The sequence below is a fragment of the Oryzias latipes genome, chromosome 10 (assembly GCF_053564925.1).
Source record: "Oryzias latipes strain Hd-rR chromosome 10, Olatipes_Hd-rR_3.1".
Lineage (NCBI taxonomy): Eukaryota > Metazoa > Chordata > Actinopteri > Beloniformes > Adrianichthyidae > Oryzias > Oryzias latipes.
This window is the reverse complement of record NC_136246.1, coordinates 9,892,961-9,909,345: the sequence shown is the minus strand read 5'-3', so window position 1 is coordinate 9,909,345 and position 16,385 is coordinate 9,892,961. Positions and strand designations below refer to the sequence as shown.

The 16,385-nt window shown below is 37.6% G+C and overlaps 1 protein-coding gene across 2 annotated transcripts; it reads right to left on the bottom strand.

The window, feature by feature from the left end:
• Positions 1 to 2,221: 2,221 nt before the first annotated feature.
• On the bottom strand, positions 2,222 to 13,952 carry clnk (cytokine dependent hematopoietic cell linker). 2 transcript variants are annotated; one of them, XM_020706413.3, is made up of 17 exons: positions 13,729 to 13,952; positions 11,338 to 11,382; positions 8,779 to 8,929; positions 7,284 to 7,336; positions 7,145 to 7,187; positions 6,347 to 6,397; positions 6,233 to 6,267; positions 6,127 to 6,137; positions 5,967 to 6,041; positions 5,797 to 5,821; positions 5,684 to 5,708; positions 4,818 to 4,902; positions 4,716 to 4,732; positions 4,546 to 4,637; positions 3,044 to 3,121; positions 2,763 to 2,918; positions 2,222 to 2,685 (listed from the first exon to the last, which is right to left on the bottom strand). In XM_020706413.3, exons 2-17 carry the CDS (start codon positions 11,338 to 11,340, stop codon positions 2,533 to 2,535), a joined length of 1,053 nt encoding a protein of 350 aa, XP_020562072.1. In that variant the 5' UTR covers positions 11,341 to 11,382; positions 13,729 to 13,952; the 3' UTR covers positions 2,222 to 2,532. The 2 variants fall into 2 exon arrangements, with proteins under 2 accessions (XP_020562072.1, XP_020562073.1); XM_020706414.3 differs by lacking the exon at positions 11,338 to 11,382.
• Positions 13,953 to 16,385: the final 2,433 nt, after the last annotated feature.

Here is a 16,385-nt window from a genome sequence, read left to right as displayed (position 1 = left end):
AACCTTTTGTAGACTGGTTTTTTTATAATTTTTTTTGTCTTCAGATTGATGTCAAATAGTGCCAAAACTGTTAAATGATCAGTTATGTCACATATCATTAGTCCACTCATATAAGTGTATTCAATTTTATTTGTGTCAGATAAATGCATCTAGACATTAAAGAAAAACACAATTAGAAACAACAGACCACAACAAGAATCAAGTTTCTCATGCACAAGGGAGAAGAACCAGTGTGACAGAAAACATCCACCACGCTTCTCTTCTCAAAGGTCTGCTCTCCTCGTGCTGCTTTTAGTAAGAACACAAGTAGGTGGTAACAATTTCAAGACAAGGAGAAAAGTTCATTAGGGGTGTCGTATTATAACCCATTTGGTGGATTCTAAGTTCAAACAGCATCCCTTATCAGCTGTGTGTCGTAAAACCCCCTCATCCTATCTGGAGATGAGAAGCAGATTAACAAACACACAACTGTTTTCAGAAAAGGTAAACAGGTCAATCTGAGTTAACATTTAAACACACATTTAGCCCTTGTGCTATCCTAGGCACTTTAACGTTGGGAGTTGGGTCATCTAGACCCACTAGACAGTGCTCTGAACCTTTTTTCTTCAATGATTTGTGATCTTCACTGGTGTCCATGGATTACATGAAATCTTTCCACCTTTATCCACCTTTGTCATGGTAGGGAGAACACGTCAATGTAAGGGTGGGGTCATCTAAGATAGCACAAGGGATACACAAATACATTTGAACAATGATAATAATAGAACAATTTCCTTTATAATTTGTAAATATGTTTTCAATCAGAGCAGCGCTTTGTGTGGTAATTCTGCTGGGTTGTTATGGTTGGATATAAACTCATATCATACATTCTGCTGATAAAAATCGTCGGTTGCTTTATGTTTGCTGGGGTTTATCAGATTGATATTAAAATCTCCACAGATGGATAATATTTTGTTATTTAGAGAGGAAAACATCTTTTCCATCCAGTCACTGAACACCTTTAACCCTTGTGCTATCTTAGATGACCCCACACTTACATTGACGTGTTCTCCCTACCTTGACAAAGGTGGATAAAGGTGGAAAGATTTCATGTAATCCATGGACACCAGTGAAGATCACAAATCATTGAAGAAAAAAGGTTCAGCGCACTGTCTAGTGGGTCTAGATGACCCAACTCCCAATGTTAAAGTGCCTGCAGTTCGCACCTGCAGAGCCCGGACCTGCTTCCCCTCTTCGATTGCATCCAGAATTTGTCCGGGAGCAATCTTTATAGCTTTGATCTCTTCCAGCACAAAATCAAGCATCTTCCTCAAGTCCTCATATTCCTCTGGCACTGTTTTTCTTTGAGTGGCATGTTTAGGAATTGCTTTTCTCAACATTTAAGCTTTTATGCAGTAAATAGAGTTGTTATAAGTATAACAGCATACACAGTGCAACAGGTTTAACTCCATACTATTTGATGTTTGGGCACCATCTTCGCCTTCCATATAGGGATGGTGGTGGGAAAACACAAGCATATCGGTTGCCTGACAGGTTGAGTGCACTATCATCACCAGAAGTTGCAGTATGCATATAGTGTCGCAAGTGGAAACAAAGTTTTTAGCCGCTAATCAAAGTGCTACTGCGATCCCTTTGCCTGTAGGGGAACGTGTGTGGGTTAAAGATAGAAACCGAAAGGTACAGGGAAAACTGCATGGTGGTTGGGACCCTGAACCCTACGTCATGCTCAAGGCAGTTGGTAGTACAGGATTGGTTAACAGGGTGAGATCTGAATGGGGAAGGATTGTGAAGGTGTTGAATAGGAACTCTTTAAAAATGTGCATAAGTCTCTTGTCTTCAGAATGGCAAACTTTGCAAATGCCACTGGACAGTAACCCAAGAGAACTGCCTGCTCATGTCCCTATGCCAATGCCAGAGTGCTTGGACCCACCAGATCCTGCACCTGTAAGACGATCTGCAGGGACAATTTTTGGTGTGCCTCCAGCACGTTTCCGATCATGACCATGGTAGGGACTGCCAATATTCTGCTGTGGGGGGATGTAACAGGGTGTACAGTTCTGTTCTGTATTATTGGGGGAGACTAACCAAGTGTGTCCGGTCTGAATACACCCTTACACACAACCAGGCCTCTTCAACTAATGCAGAAATGAATGCAGGTGTAAAGATATCATTATATATTAAAAAAGCATTATTCACATTTTTTAGCTCAAGCTTAACCTGATTTTGACCAACAAAAACGTGTTTATTTTTAAACATTTATTTCAATGTAAAGTTTCAGAAAATGACTGTATTCAGCTTTTATTTTGCAATCTGTTCATCAGTTTGAATATAAATAAATGAAGGTGATTGGCAAAAACAAATACTGAACATTAAAAACATCAAATTTGTATTCCGTTTCAGAAAACTTTCTACTAAGTCAAGAAAAGATAAAAATGATCAGCCAGGCAGTAGCCTGCAGCCTCAAATGAAATCTGTTTAAAAAAAAACAAAAAAACTTTTGTTAAAATAAAATTAGTCGATTTTCTTGAAGTGTTACTGTAGAAGATGGTCCAGATCTTGTTTGGTAATCGGACACGTCAGGACACAGTTATCTGGGTATTTAGTTCCGGTCACATTTCTCCCACTGATGAATATTATGGGAAATATGGAGTGAAAGTTGATGATTTGTGCCACAGAGTCAAACACCTAAGAAGAAAGAAGACATCAGTCATGGTCAGTCTGATTCTCTGGATGGTGATTGACTTCCAAAGTGGTTAACTCACATCGTTGGATCTTTGTCCAGTTCCCAGCGCATACTTGTTGATGCTCTCTATGTATCGAATTTTCACATTGTAAACCTTCTTCTCGTGATACACAACCAAGACCAAGGGTTCGCTGTTGCTGGTGGTAGAGCAGTCACGAACTAAAAAAGCTCCGTCCTTGAAAAGAGCATTTAAAAAAACTGTTCAGTTTTTTTTTGTAAGTAATAAAAGTGAGTTGTTTACTGGTGTGCTTTTATTGTGGAAATCCTTTTATACAATAAATAAAAATGAGTTTAATTTACCTTGTTCACCAGATGTAAAGCATGCTCAGCATCGGTGCGTTTACAAGCCCCAACGTACCAGTCTCCTTCACAGTACGTCTAAAAGCAAACGTCAGTCAGGGGCTCTGTTTGTAAACCAAAATCGTCTTCATTTTCATAGTTATTAGTTACAGTAATATGGTCCCCGAACAAAAGCAATCTAGGTCATGATCCACAAAGCAAAATATTACCTTTTCAGCAACAGTTCTTCTGTGTTTTAATTGTCTGCTTCTTACCCCAAATTAGGATGTTTTTAAGTTGAATCTGTTAGTTCAAAAGGGGCCCAAGTCCACAATTTTTCAAAATAGAGATTTTATATGTTCTATGGTCTTCAAGGGAAAAGCTATCTGATTATGTGCAAAAAAGTCCCAAGTCCGTTGTAATGTATTGACTATGCTTGACATTTAAAATGCATTAACTGCAAAATTCCTGGACTTGGGCCTCTCTTGCATGGGTTTAGCTTTATCCCATAGATGGCAGCACTAATTATCCAATATGGCAGCACCTCTGTTTAATTCAAGAAGGGTCCAAGTCCAGAGACTTTAGTTTGCTAGTCCTCTGAAATGATAAAAGTGAGGTGCTTCATATTATAGCATTTGTAAGCTATGAACTGGTTTAAAATCTGGGTAAAATATTAATCATTTGGTGTAGCCTCCCTTTAAGCTATGCAATTAAAATAATTTCCTGGAAAAACAAACTTCTTGGACTTGGGCCTCTTTTGAACTACCGGTAACTGACTCAATTGTAACCTCCTTGTATTCTTAAATAAAAGGAGTACAGGGAGTAGCATTCCTTGGAGAGGGCAAAAGGGTGATGGGAGTCCTCCGTCGCACTTGTTTTCCATGTGCACAAGAAAATTTGCTTGTTGGTGTTGTCTCTTACTGTGTTTTTCTTTTATTGTCTAGATGAATTTATCTGACATTCTTAAACTTCAGCCAGCTATAATTACCTGATCAGATACTGACCCGAGGTTTAGGGTTTGTACAAGAAATCTGGAAACAAACTTTAACATTTTAAGAAAGTGCAAATAGACTGCATGTAAGCGGTTAGCACTTTCATCCTGCTGCAGCAAGGCCTTGGTTTAAATCCCAGCTTGGTCCTTTTTCCATAAAATTGGCATGTTTTCATCATGCATGTGTGTGTTCTCTGGAAACGTTCGCTTCCTCCAATAGTTCAACAACATGCTTTGTAGGTTAAATAAGGATTCTGTGAAGATCTGGCAACCTGTCCATGGTGTGACCTGCCTTTGTCTAGCAGTAGCCAGGATATGCTCCGCTGACCCCAAGAGGGTTCAAATGGATTTGAAAGATGGTTGGATAAGTGCAAAAACATACTCATCAACATTGAAGTGCCTCTCTGTATCAGCACCTTTTTTTTGTTCTAGCAATGACATTTTCCCCATTTTTTTAACAAAGTGATAGAGGAACAAATGTTACCAAGTTTCATTAGTACCACATTTTTTTAGAAAGTGGCTTCAGATTTACCTGTGGCTTTTGTATGGGAATAAAATCATGCTGGTGGATGTCGTCTTTAGTCTGCGGCCACTCGTGGTGATGGCGTCTCGATGGCACCCTTTCTTTAAACAAATGCTCGTGTTTGGTGACATAATGAGCAACAGGAAAAAAATGATCAACATAATTCAAAAGATACTTACCTATGTTCTGTTGTGATCTAAAAAGATAAAAAAACAACAACTTTTAAATCATAAGTGTGAAGAAAAAACAGGCTAAAAGGCTGATAAATTAAAAGTTGTTACCCTTTCTCTAAGTCCCGCGTCTCCAAATCCAAAGAATGCCTTTGGTTATTTGAAGCGCCTGAGAGACTTTCAGCTCTCTGTCGACCTAAAAACATGTTAAATATTACATCATGTCTGCAACATTTTCCATTTATTCTGTTTATGGAGTTACTAAAGAAACCCTGGACAGGACATTTCCAGAAAAAAAATAACGATTAATTATTCCCTCAAATAATAATTAATGGCCATGAATTTGTATGTTGTGTTTTATGATAACAAATTAGTAAGCTATTTTGTGGACAGAAATTAATATTTTGTGTACACAAATCAATATATTGTGCACACAAATTAGCATTTTGTGTGCACAAAAATTTGTATTTTGTCCTCAAAAATTAGCATCTTGAGCACACAAATCTATATTTTGTGGACACAAATTAGCATTTTATTAGAGTTTGAGCACACAAATTAGCATTTTTTGCACACAAGTTAGTGTTTTGTTTCTTACAAATTAGCAATTTGAGGCACATAAATCAGTATTTTGTGCTCACATATTAGCATTATGTGCACACAAATGATCATGTTGTGTATTTACATCAGTATTTTGTGCTCACATATAAATTAGCATTTTGTATAATTAGTATTTTTATCATTTTCGGTTCCCTACAACTTATTTGTGGACACAAAATGCTAATTTCAGTGCTGCTACTTTGTACTCCACAAAATGCTAGTAATGTTCTAATTCGTGGCCACGAAATACTAATTTGTGTGAACAAAGTTGATCAAAAGTGGCCACAAAAAGCTAGTTTTTGTGTGCAAAATACAAATTCGTGGCCTGAAATGAATAATCTTTTTTTTTTTAATATCATGTCCAGGGCTTCATAAGTTACCTCTGGTTCTTGACTCAGAGTCTGCCTAAAAAAGACAAAAACAAATTATTTTTAAAAATTATTTAAGACACTTGAGAATTTTATCAGAAAAAGTTGCACATATGAATGCTTACACATTCGGTCCTCCTCAGATGTAAACTGAAATAAAGAAAACAGGACTTAACACCAACAGAACCTTTTTAGTCAAAGATGTACAATTTCATGCTTCAACCAGCAGGTGGCGCCAATGTTCTATGTTGTTGAGTTGGAGCTCAGAGGGACTTGGGAGTGCAGATGTACTTACTCCTCTTCAATGATGGTGTGCACAGTCAGGCGGTCGATCATTTCCTGAACAGAAGGTGTAGGTGACTGAGCAAACCTGAGGATAAGGAGACTTGGCCAATCAGAGCTTCTTTGAATTCATTTGAGTCCATGACAAAGAGCATGAACACTGCAGGGGTTACCTCGGTGAGATCTGTGATGTAAAAATAAAAAACAAGAACAGGGGTCATTTGGTTTAGAGGTTGTGATCCAAACATTGTAATAATAAACACAGAAAAAAGTGTTAACCTGGTCTTCTGGGGGTGGAGGTGGGGGAGTTGTCTCTGAAGGAAGAGCATATGATTATTGAAGTTTTCATGCCATAGAGAAGGTAAATGAAGTATTTGTCTGCTCTGGTGTTACTTGATTTGTTTTTTCTTTTAGTTGGCTTCAGGTCTCTGTTTACAGCCGGTCCTATACGTTTCAGAAACAGAAATAAAAGAGGAAAAATAAATCATCAGAACAGACTTTGGTTTCAGTTGGAAGCAGCTTTCTGCGCTGCTTAGACACAAGGGATTTATCCCAGAGCTTTGAAGTACATTTATGTAGAACCCCCTGAAAGTTGGGTGATAATTCTATGATTTCCCTTTGATGACTGCAGTTTTTGCCAAGTTTTCATAACTTTAAATAAATCTAAATACTCACTTTATTGCCTTTTAGTTTTAAGTGGATTTTTATCTTATACCTGTTTCATTTTAATTTTAGTATTATTTTATATCTCGCTTTCTAAAATACTTTCTATGGTTTTATTCTGTGTACTCTTGGATTTGCATTTTCTGCTTTACTCCCTCTGTTTGAGATTTTATGATTAATTTGACAACAAGTCCAAGAAAAATTCCATCCATCCATCCATCCATCCATCCATCCATCCATCCATCCATCCATCCATCCATCCATCCATTATTATTGCTAAGTTGGGGTTGTGAGGGACTCTAAGTGTAAACAGAGAGCTCTCAAGAACTGTAAATGGAAGGGGTCAGTGTTTTGTCACCTTTGTCAGTGAATTACTGCAGCTCTGCAGAAACTATGTCTTAGGAAATGACACAGGTTTTTTGATTTTGGCTAAAAACGGCATAATCAGAAAACAAAGACCACTGGAGACACATTTAAAATAGACCTAAAGATGATTGGAGGTAGTCTTGACAGAAAAAGAAATCCTACCTGGAACTCGGGGGAAGTTTCTGGACAGACATCTGGGATGGTTCTGAAATTGAGGGAGGAGACAGAATCAATTAGAAGATGTGGACCAGTGGACATGAAGCTGGACTTGTAATTAGAGAGAACAAATCATAAAGCTTACAGTGGAAACGCAGGAAAAGTTCTGAGAAGATGCTGACCTTGGGAGATCCCTGTCTTGAAAGCAAACAATACTGTGATTGCTACAGTTTTCATGAGTGACACAAGCTTTAAATGTCCTTAATGCTTCATTTCTCATTAAGTTCTTTCATTCTTTGGTAACTCTTTCATTCTTTTAGTTGCATCCATCCCAGCCTGCATACTTCTGAGTTTTGTACACATGAATATTTCAAAACAGCGTTTGGTAATGTCCCAGAGGTGGAGAACTGCAGCTGTGAGGCCCCTGGCTGGGAGCCACATCCATGCAGGAGAGTAAAGAGTCTGTTCACACTCCACACTCCTCCTCTTCCTCCTCCTCCTCCTCCTCCTCCTCCTCACCTCCTGCTTGAATATAATCTCAGTCTGACTGAGCCAACAGGGAGCTCTGGAGACCCACTATCAGATCATGCTCACTCAGCACGAGCTCCCTCAGACCCACTCTGCTTTTACGCTCATCAAAGTTTGTACCGGAGATGTTTCACTTTCGCTCTTTGAAAAATATGTCTCATCTGAGCTGAAAATACTTTATACTTAGAGCAAATGAATTTTTCATGTGGACAGGGGCGGACTTAGTAATTTGGAGGCGCAGGTGAACAATACAAACTTTAAAACTGAAATCACATTTAAATCGAGTTTATTTACAAATTTTCACTTGGAAAAAACACTGAATTTAATAAATGCACTATTTTTATCCACTCATTTTCAAGTAGGAACAAATGAAGGTCTTCTGTCTTTTCTTTGATTTGTCAGGTTTTACTAAAGAAGGCAAAAGAAACAAAGATTCTTGAATGATGGAACAAAACCCTATCAACTGGCGTTACAAAAACACATCTCCTCAACTTCATTTTCTGCCCTTCCCCTTGTGTTTTCTGTCTTTTTCTGTCCATTTTCTCTTTCTTGACTTTCTTCATCTTTGTTTTAAATATCTTTGATTCTGTTCTTCTTTTTCCTGTTTTGTCTTTCTTCTTGCACAACAGTTTTGTTGTCGTTTAACTTACAATGTTAGATTTTTGTTGAAGGTGGCTTTCTTTTCTTGCATAATTTTCAATGCACCTTGAATAACTACGCTTCATCTCACCGCTTTTTAAAAAGAAATCTCTTCAGTCTCTCTCTGCTAGCTAACTTTCTGTTGACTCAACAGTCCATTGCTGCACAGATACGGGGGAGGACCAAACACTTCTGCATGAGCAGTCTTATGCTATTTTATTTTTTAATTGGCAAGGAAATTACTTTAGACATTTTTTAAGTGGTGCGCCCAAAGTTTCTTATTTAGATTTTTACAAATTTTGCAATTTGCAAAAAAAGCAATGAAACTTCATGATAAATGTCAATTTTTTTAAATTACAAAAACAGCAATAAAAATGACTAAAGTCAGAAACAGATGTTTGAACTGAACACCAGCGTTATACACAAACATTTCTAACAGGAAGCAGATCTAAAATGACAGACCAGGTTCATACCTGCATACTCTCTCTCATCGATGATGGGTCTCGCCGGGAGGATGTGCACGTTGCACATCGTCTCGTGGTCATCCACCACATCGTACTCGGGCTCATCCGTGTTGGTATTTGCACACGGCTGGCCGCTGTTCATGTCTATCGTGATGCGACTCTGTGAACATTAAATATTGTAGCTTTATGGTATCATGCAGCCCATGTGGAAAATAAACATCTGCTCGTTTTTACTCCTTGTATGATCCGATATTCTGACTGGAAAGCTCTTTTCTGTGCACGCTCACACACGGATACACACGAGATGCTATTATTAGGTGTTGCAACATAACTACATGCTTCCACCTCCAGGTGTTTCCTTTTGTGATCTCACAGTGACACAGATAGGACCAACACGTTTGTATCATACACATTAGAAAAAGAGATGAGTAGTAGGTCTATTTCTGAAGGGCTGACATGTGTGCAGACTTCAGTGCCGTAACCAGTCAAAGCAGACAGCAGGGTAAACAAATCAAACACACTTGGAGAGTTCACTCAACAAATTAAGTTTGCAAAAAAACATGCAAACAAACAAAAGAAAACAAGCAGCAATATTTTCCCTTTTTGTGTCTATATGAAAAATACTATTGAAATGAAGAGAATCAAAGCCTTTGACCTCCTCTTTTCAGTTTGGACTTTAAAAATAAAAAAATGGCTGTTGAAAGGATTCAAATTTTTGTCTGTTAGTTATTTTTAGGCTTTATTTTAAACCCATCTAAAACCCCAAAAAGTAGTTGAAGTAAGACATTTTTTTCAGTTCTTTAATCTCCTTTGCAGAAATAATAGGAATAAATAATAAATAATATAGAAATAATATCCCCCCTGCAATGAAGCAGCGACCTGTCCGAGGTTCACCGCGGTTTTGTTTCACAATTGCTGGGATTGGCTCCAACAACCCCTGCGATCCTAACCGAGATGAAGCGGATATAGATAACATATGGTTGTTTATATTTGGCATGATCTCTGAAGTATATAGCAGCTCTATACTCTTGTAGAAAGTTGAACTGAGTCGATCAAAGTGTTACCCTTTTTTAACAGTTTTCTTGGAGACGGTGCACAAAAATATCTGCGGCTTTCTCACTAATGCAGTGAGAAACGGAGCAGTGAGGGTAAATATAGATTATTTGGGTAATCCAAGTAAATCTTATAATCAGCATTGTCGATCAAGAAATGTAACTTGAGATCCGCATGCATGGGTGGAATAAAAGAAAATAACACGATGCAGACTGAGCGTGATCTGTAAGCCTCTTCGGGTCGGTATGAGAGATAACAGACTGCACGGCGGGCAGGTTTTCTGAGAAGCATGAGCCTAAGGTGTCTGGGAAACTCTTGAAGTTGACTGTAACATGACTGGTCAGAAAAAGGTGAAAAAGGTGTAAATAGCAACACACAGCAACAAACTCTTCCTTCAAAACAGCAACACTTCAGAAGGCCAAATGATGACATAATCAATGTGGAAAGAACACATTGAGCATGCATGCAAGAAAATTATTGGAATAATTGCTAAAATTGGTCCGACCAAAATGTATATATTACAACTGATCCAACTATTACTTGGAGATGCACCTTTACAAGTTACTTAATTAAAATCTTCCTATTACAAAAAACAAACAAACTGTAAGGATTCTCCAAATCGAGCACAAATAGTTCACCATTATTCAATAAATTAAAGTTACTGAACAGTCAGAATATCAATATTCTATTAACTTGAACATTCATACTAAGTACACTTTATAATAGCAGCTGGCTTCAACATTACTTTACTTATAAGCACTAAATCCACTTCCATTAAACAAGACAGACTCCTAAATGACACCAACCTTTATCCGAAAGAAGTCGAGCACAATTTCCTATAAGATTGGACCCAAATAAAATTCTACTCATACTGATCTTCTATACTACGCTTTGACTATCTACAAAACTAAATACAAAAAATAGACTCCTTTGTTGTGACTTAATTGTAAATCAAACTACATTTAGATATACAGAGTATGTAAATCAAAAGAAAATTGTTATTTTGTTCCTTTTAGTTTATGTGTTTTCCTTTATTTCCCCCCCATTAATTTGCTGTCTTTGTATGTACCTGGCAGTGGGATCAACGAAAGCCTTTCTGGCTTTTTTCTGTAGATTACGGAAAAACTTTAGTTTTATTCTCTGCTATCTCCATTTTGTTTTATGCCGTGATGTTATGGATGTGCTAAATAAATGATATATTCATCTACAAAACCATGTTTGGAAGGAAAATATTGCAGATTTCATTAAAAAAAGACAAGATAGCAAAGTAAGTGGCCAAAAGTGTGAAAAAAAATTCAGTCAAAACACTATACATGCAAAATTGATCAAAAAACAACAGTGAAAGCTGCATGGCAACTCTAATGCTAACAGTGACAGAGCAGAATGCTGCTCTTTAATAATTCTGCATTCAAGGGTAATTACACAAGAGGCCGCAGCCTCTCTGAGTGTCTGGTCGGAAACGTTCACGTGGAACCAGCGTAGGGAAACGCTGCACTTATGGCCACCATAACTCACCATTATCACAGCGGACTCATGGCTGTCCCTTCTCCCTGCAGCTAACTGGGGGTGAAACACAAATATATACCACTATTAGTCAAGAGTGCTGCTAAAGAATGCGTCCTTCCAACACACTTTGTGTTTGGATTCTTCTTCCTGAAGGCTTAAACACACGGAGCAAGGAAAAACACTGGATTTGCATTCACAAACACAAAGAGTGGGTGCTTCAGATCTTAACCGCCACTTTTGGATTTCACTTCTTAGTATTAAATTAAAAGTATCTTGACAACAAAGTTTAAACCTAAATTTAGGAAATAAGTATACGTTTGTTTGTTTTTGTCCTCTGAGAATAATTACAATTTCTGTGACAATAAATACACACTTGTAGATATTGAATATGATTTAAACAGGAAAAGGGACATTCATAATGAGGTTTTCTCATTTTTTAATTAAAACAACTTATAGCTGCAATAGGTGGCACAGCTTTTGGGTTTGTAACATATGTGTGTGTTTTAACCCTGAGTAGTCTCCAAACTCACCGGCGTTTTCAGTGTCACAGGAATAAAACAAAAAACAAAAACGCCATTAGCACTGTTTTCATTCCAAATGTATGTGTTTCAAAAAGTTTGCAGCTTCAACGTTTTGGGTTTAACACAAACGTGACAAAAATTGACACGTCTGCAAAAAACCATTGGAATAACTCCTTTGGAGTTCAAGTGGAGCCTCGTCTGTTTTCTTTTAGACATTTTTCACTATATTTTAAACTCTTCATAGCTTTTTTTTGCAGGTTTATCTGTTTCATTTTTTTTCAACATGTTTGATCTTTAGTTACAAAACATTAAAACTGATTGATTTCAACTTGTTGTCATTTCTGCAGTAAAAAATGACTAAATTATCTCTGGGATTTGAGTATTTCGAACAGTTTGTGGAATTATTGTGTGATATGATGAAGACTATCAGTTAAAAAAAAAGAAATTGGGTTATACTAAAAAAAAATGGCTATCAATCATTGGAACAAAAAACAGCTTTAAGGGTAAATTATTGGAGCAAACTGTAAAGTAGAAAAAACATCCTCAAAAAGGCTCCAACCTTCTAAAGGGTTCAACTATTTAAAAAAAAAATGCTAGGATTCAGCCTTCAGAAAAATATTTTTGTTTCTGTTTTTCAGATTAATGGTCAAAGTTTCCCCAATTTCCCCCAAAAAAACAAACATCATCAGAGTTTTGCGTATTTATCTGACACACCAATTCCATGCTGTCTAAAATAATATCAGGCTTATGTGGCGTGACAGCTGCCTGATTATTATCCGGGGGAAAATTATGTGAAAATACAAAAAAAGAATAGAAAGAAAGCTGAAAAACGATCACTCTGACATCTCTTAACTTTCACTAACCTTGCAAGTCCAATAACTCAGTGAAAACCACTTTTGTGGCAGCATTCTTTAAAGACTTTGTGTCAAATGAGCAGCAATCAAGTCTGACAACAAAGCACCTGAAGGTAAGGCAGCTGCCAGCTACATTTGGACTTTCCACAGAGACTCGGCAGCCAGACTTAGATCTTTGTCAGACATCTTCCATCTGTGTAATTTAAGCTTCTGAAAACATGGCATGAATTTTAAACAGACCGTTCTTCGGATACGCACTCGAAAAAAGGGGAAGGGAAAGCTGTTCAGGACTGAACGTGTGTGTGACTGACAGGTTTTGATGTCTGAATCCATTAAACGGTGTGGAGGAGAGGTGGGGCAGGAAGGAAGGAAACCAACTAAAATAGAAGTCAGGACATTAATCCTGCAAATCTTCAAAACTGCCAGCAGACATTACAGCCCACCCCCCCACCGTCCCCGGAGGACGGCTCGGTCCCGGCCTTGGATTTGGCCAGCTTATTGGGCTGCGGCGCGATAAAATGGATCGGGAAAAGTGGAAACTTTGTTTGCAACAGGCAATCTGTATACAATTTACCTAAAATTCATACAGCAGCATCTCATAAGTGGGATTTGTAAAAACAGCAAGATATCATAAATGCAAGAAAAACGTCCAAAAAAATACAGAGATTCATCACATCCAGCTGATCTGTTTTGTCTTTATAAACCGGATGGTCTCCTTTTAACTCTTAAAATCTTTTTTAAATCGTTTTATTCAAATTTTCTTAGGTATTGTTTTTATTTTTCAACTTTTAAATAGGATTTTTTTTTAATTAACCTTTCAAACAACTTTCTAACCAATGAGTACACACCAATTTTTCTGAAACTCAAGAGGAAAACTGGAATTTTAAAATGAAGTCTTTCTCTGACAGAAAGTTCTGGTGATCAAAGCCCCAGCTCTCTCTGTGGCTTTATGTTATTTTATTGCCGTGCACTATTATTCTATCTCAGCCTGTTTTATGCTCCAAATTATTGAAAAGGTTACCTACTTTTTCTGAAGCCTTGTCGAGTACACCAGTGTCAGTGGGTGACCAGTAAACTGTGAACGCTGCTTTGAATTTTGCTCAGCGCCTGTGCACTTTTCCTTCCTTCCTTGTTGGTAGAGAAACACCTCAAGTGTTTTTCTGCTAAGCGCTGAACAGGCTGCAGTAACCTAAAATGACTTCCTGCTCGGTGGGCGGCTGGCCTGCAACTCGAGGTCTTCACAGCTTTGGCCCCCAAAAGGTGGCATGTGGTGGGCTTTGTCTTCTGCATCTCTCTTGCGATGGTTTCGATCTTTAAGCTAAGAGTTCAGAGAATGCACAACCGTTTGCAGCTCTTTGTGAAAACGTTCATCGTCATGAAAATTCAGCAAATGTTTCCTGCTTTAGGCTTTGTTGCTTTCTCCCATGCTGTTCTTCCTTCTTCTGCATTCTTTTAAAATGAATGGCTTGATCAGAGATTTGTGAAATCAGAGGCTTTAACTGTGACAGATATTTCTGTTAAGTGTGAGCAGCAGCATATTGACATTTCAGCTTCTACTCTGCTGAGTGCAAAAGGAAGCAGGTTGACATTTACTCTTTTGATCATCATCTAGCTTCATTTCTGTGAGCCCAAATTAGGATTAATGGTAATATTTTACCCCAATTTAACCTTCAATATTTCATTTCTACTTCTGTGTAACGTCTGCCGTTTTTAGAAAAGGGTTTTATCAGCATTGGAGCAGAACGAACACTGCCCGTTCTGATTTGAAGATCCTTGAGGGTGTTTTTTTCCACCTTTAAATAAAAACCAGTGACATTTACTTTTTGACACCTTGATGCCTGCATCTATTTCCTGCTATGAAAAAACATCTGTTATATTTTGGGTTTCCTAAAAAAAGCTAAATTAAGGTAATTTTGGACCTGAAGTGTTTTTTTAATAGAAAAACCTACTGATAAAAAAAAACTACTGATAAACTAATTTTCATAAAACTTTTAAAATGTCCGCATGTAGGATGCCACAATTTTCAGTTTAACAATAATATTACTAATAATAACAACAACAACAATGATAATATGATAATAATAATCCAGTTTACTTATTTGGCGCCTTTCTTGGAACCTAAGGTTGCTGTGCATAATATTGACAGTAAAACCAAATTGAACAATGTCTAACACCATTAAACCGACTTGTGGGGAAAGTTAGTCACATTAGTTGTCACGCAGCTGGGGGTGTGAAACTTGTTCTTCGCATTTGACCCATCCCCTGGGGGAGCGGTGAGCTGCAGATACAGCTGCGAGCGGGAGCCTTTTGGGGATTCAACCCCTTAATGCTGAATATCAAACAGGGAGGCAATGGGTCCCATTTTTAGAGTCTTTGATATGACTCGGCCGTGGATTTGAACTCCTGACTGTCCAGTCTCTGAGTGGACTCTTTACTATAAATCCACTGAGTTGCTTCAGTGGCAATAAATTGTTGCATTCCTACTGCATATGTTTTTCCATATGTTTACATTGAACTGCTCAAGCACATGTTTAAAATTCCCAGGCGTTCTTTTATTACATCAGCAGGCTTAGTATAAGCCAACTGAAAATGTTTTTCTTCGTTGCTCAAGAGCTAATTACATAAAATAAGAAATTTTCTGATTTTTTTTTGTTTTGTTTTGTAAAACACAAATCATATATCGAACTGAAACAAAACTGTGGCCCAAAAAAATTAGGTTTGACCTGAATCGTTTGCGGAGAAAGTGAATCTTTGCATTTCCAGCTCAAATAAACAGTAGAGTTTTGAACCACATTTTTAATACCTTTTTTCTGCAATATTTCCAATCAAATCATTCTTTATTTCTATAGAACATTTCAGATCTGGTAGCACAAAGAGCTGTTCAGCAAAATAAAAACCAACAAACCCCACTTCACTCTTTCCACCCCTTTTGAACCATGGAGATGTCAGGCATCAGGCTGAGCATTAAAAAGTTGGTAGGTGGAAACTCTAGTAGTTGGGACCTATTCTTCTACAACATTGCAACTTTGGTCAAAACCTTTTAATCATTTGTTGATCTTTTGATCTATTGTAAAAAGCTTTCCCAGTGGCCTTTTTCTTTTTATGATTATTATAATGGTTTTATTCCAAATTCCAAAAAACCTGTGCCGTGTAGGACATAGTTTCTACAGAGTGGCAGTAGTTCATTACGAATTCATCTCTGAGATGTGGGCGAGACCGTTAGTGTAGAGGAAGCCCCCTCCCCCACTTCCCATCATCCACCTGTTCTGTTAGAAGAGCTTAGACAGGAAAACAAAGACAAACATGGGTCTTTATGTCTACAAGTGCATGAATGGAGCAGAGCAGGGAGCTTTTGGTCCAACCGGTGAATTTTCTACGTCAAAAATACACTCTTTCTACGATGGTATTTTTCTGTCTGCTCCTGATTCACAATTTGAATAAAGCAATACTCAACAACAACAAAAAATGCCACAAGAACATATTAAAAACACAGAAAACACAATTTTCAACGAAGTGGGTCTTAAACACTTTTATGTTCTCCCTTAAAATTGTACAAAGTGAGTTATTAAAAGCCTCTAGAACGTGCAAGGTTGTAGATCACTTTGATTCTTATGTGGAGAATCAATTGCAACCCGAGTCGCAGTTTGATTAGAAAATTTTTAAAGTGAAAAAGTCCCTGGAG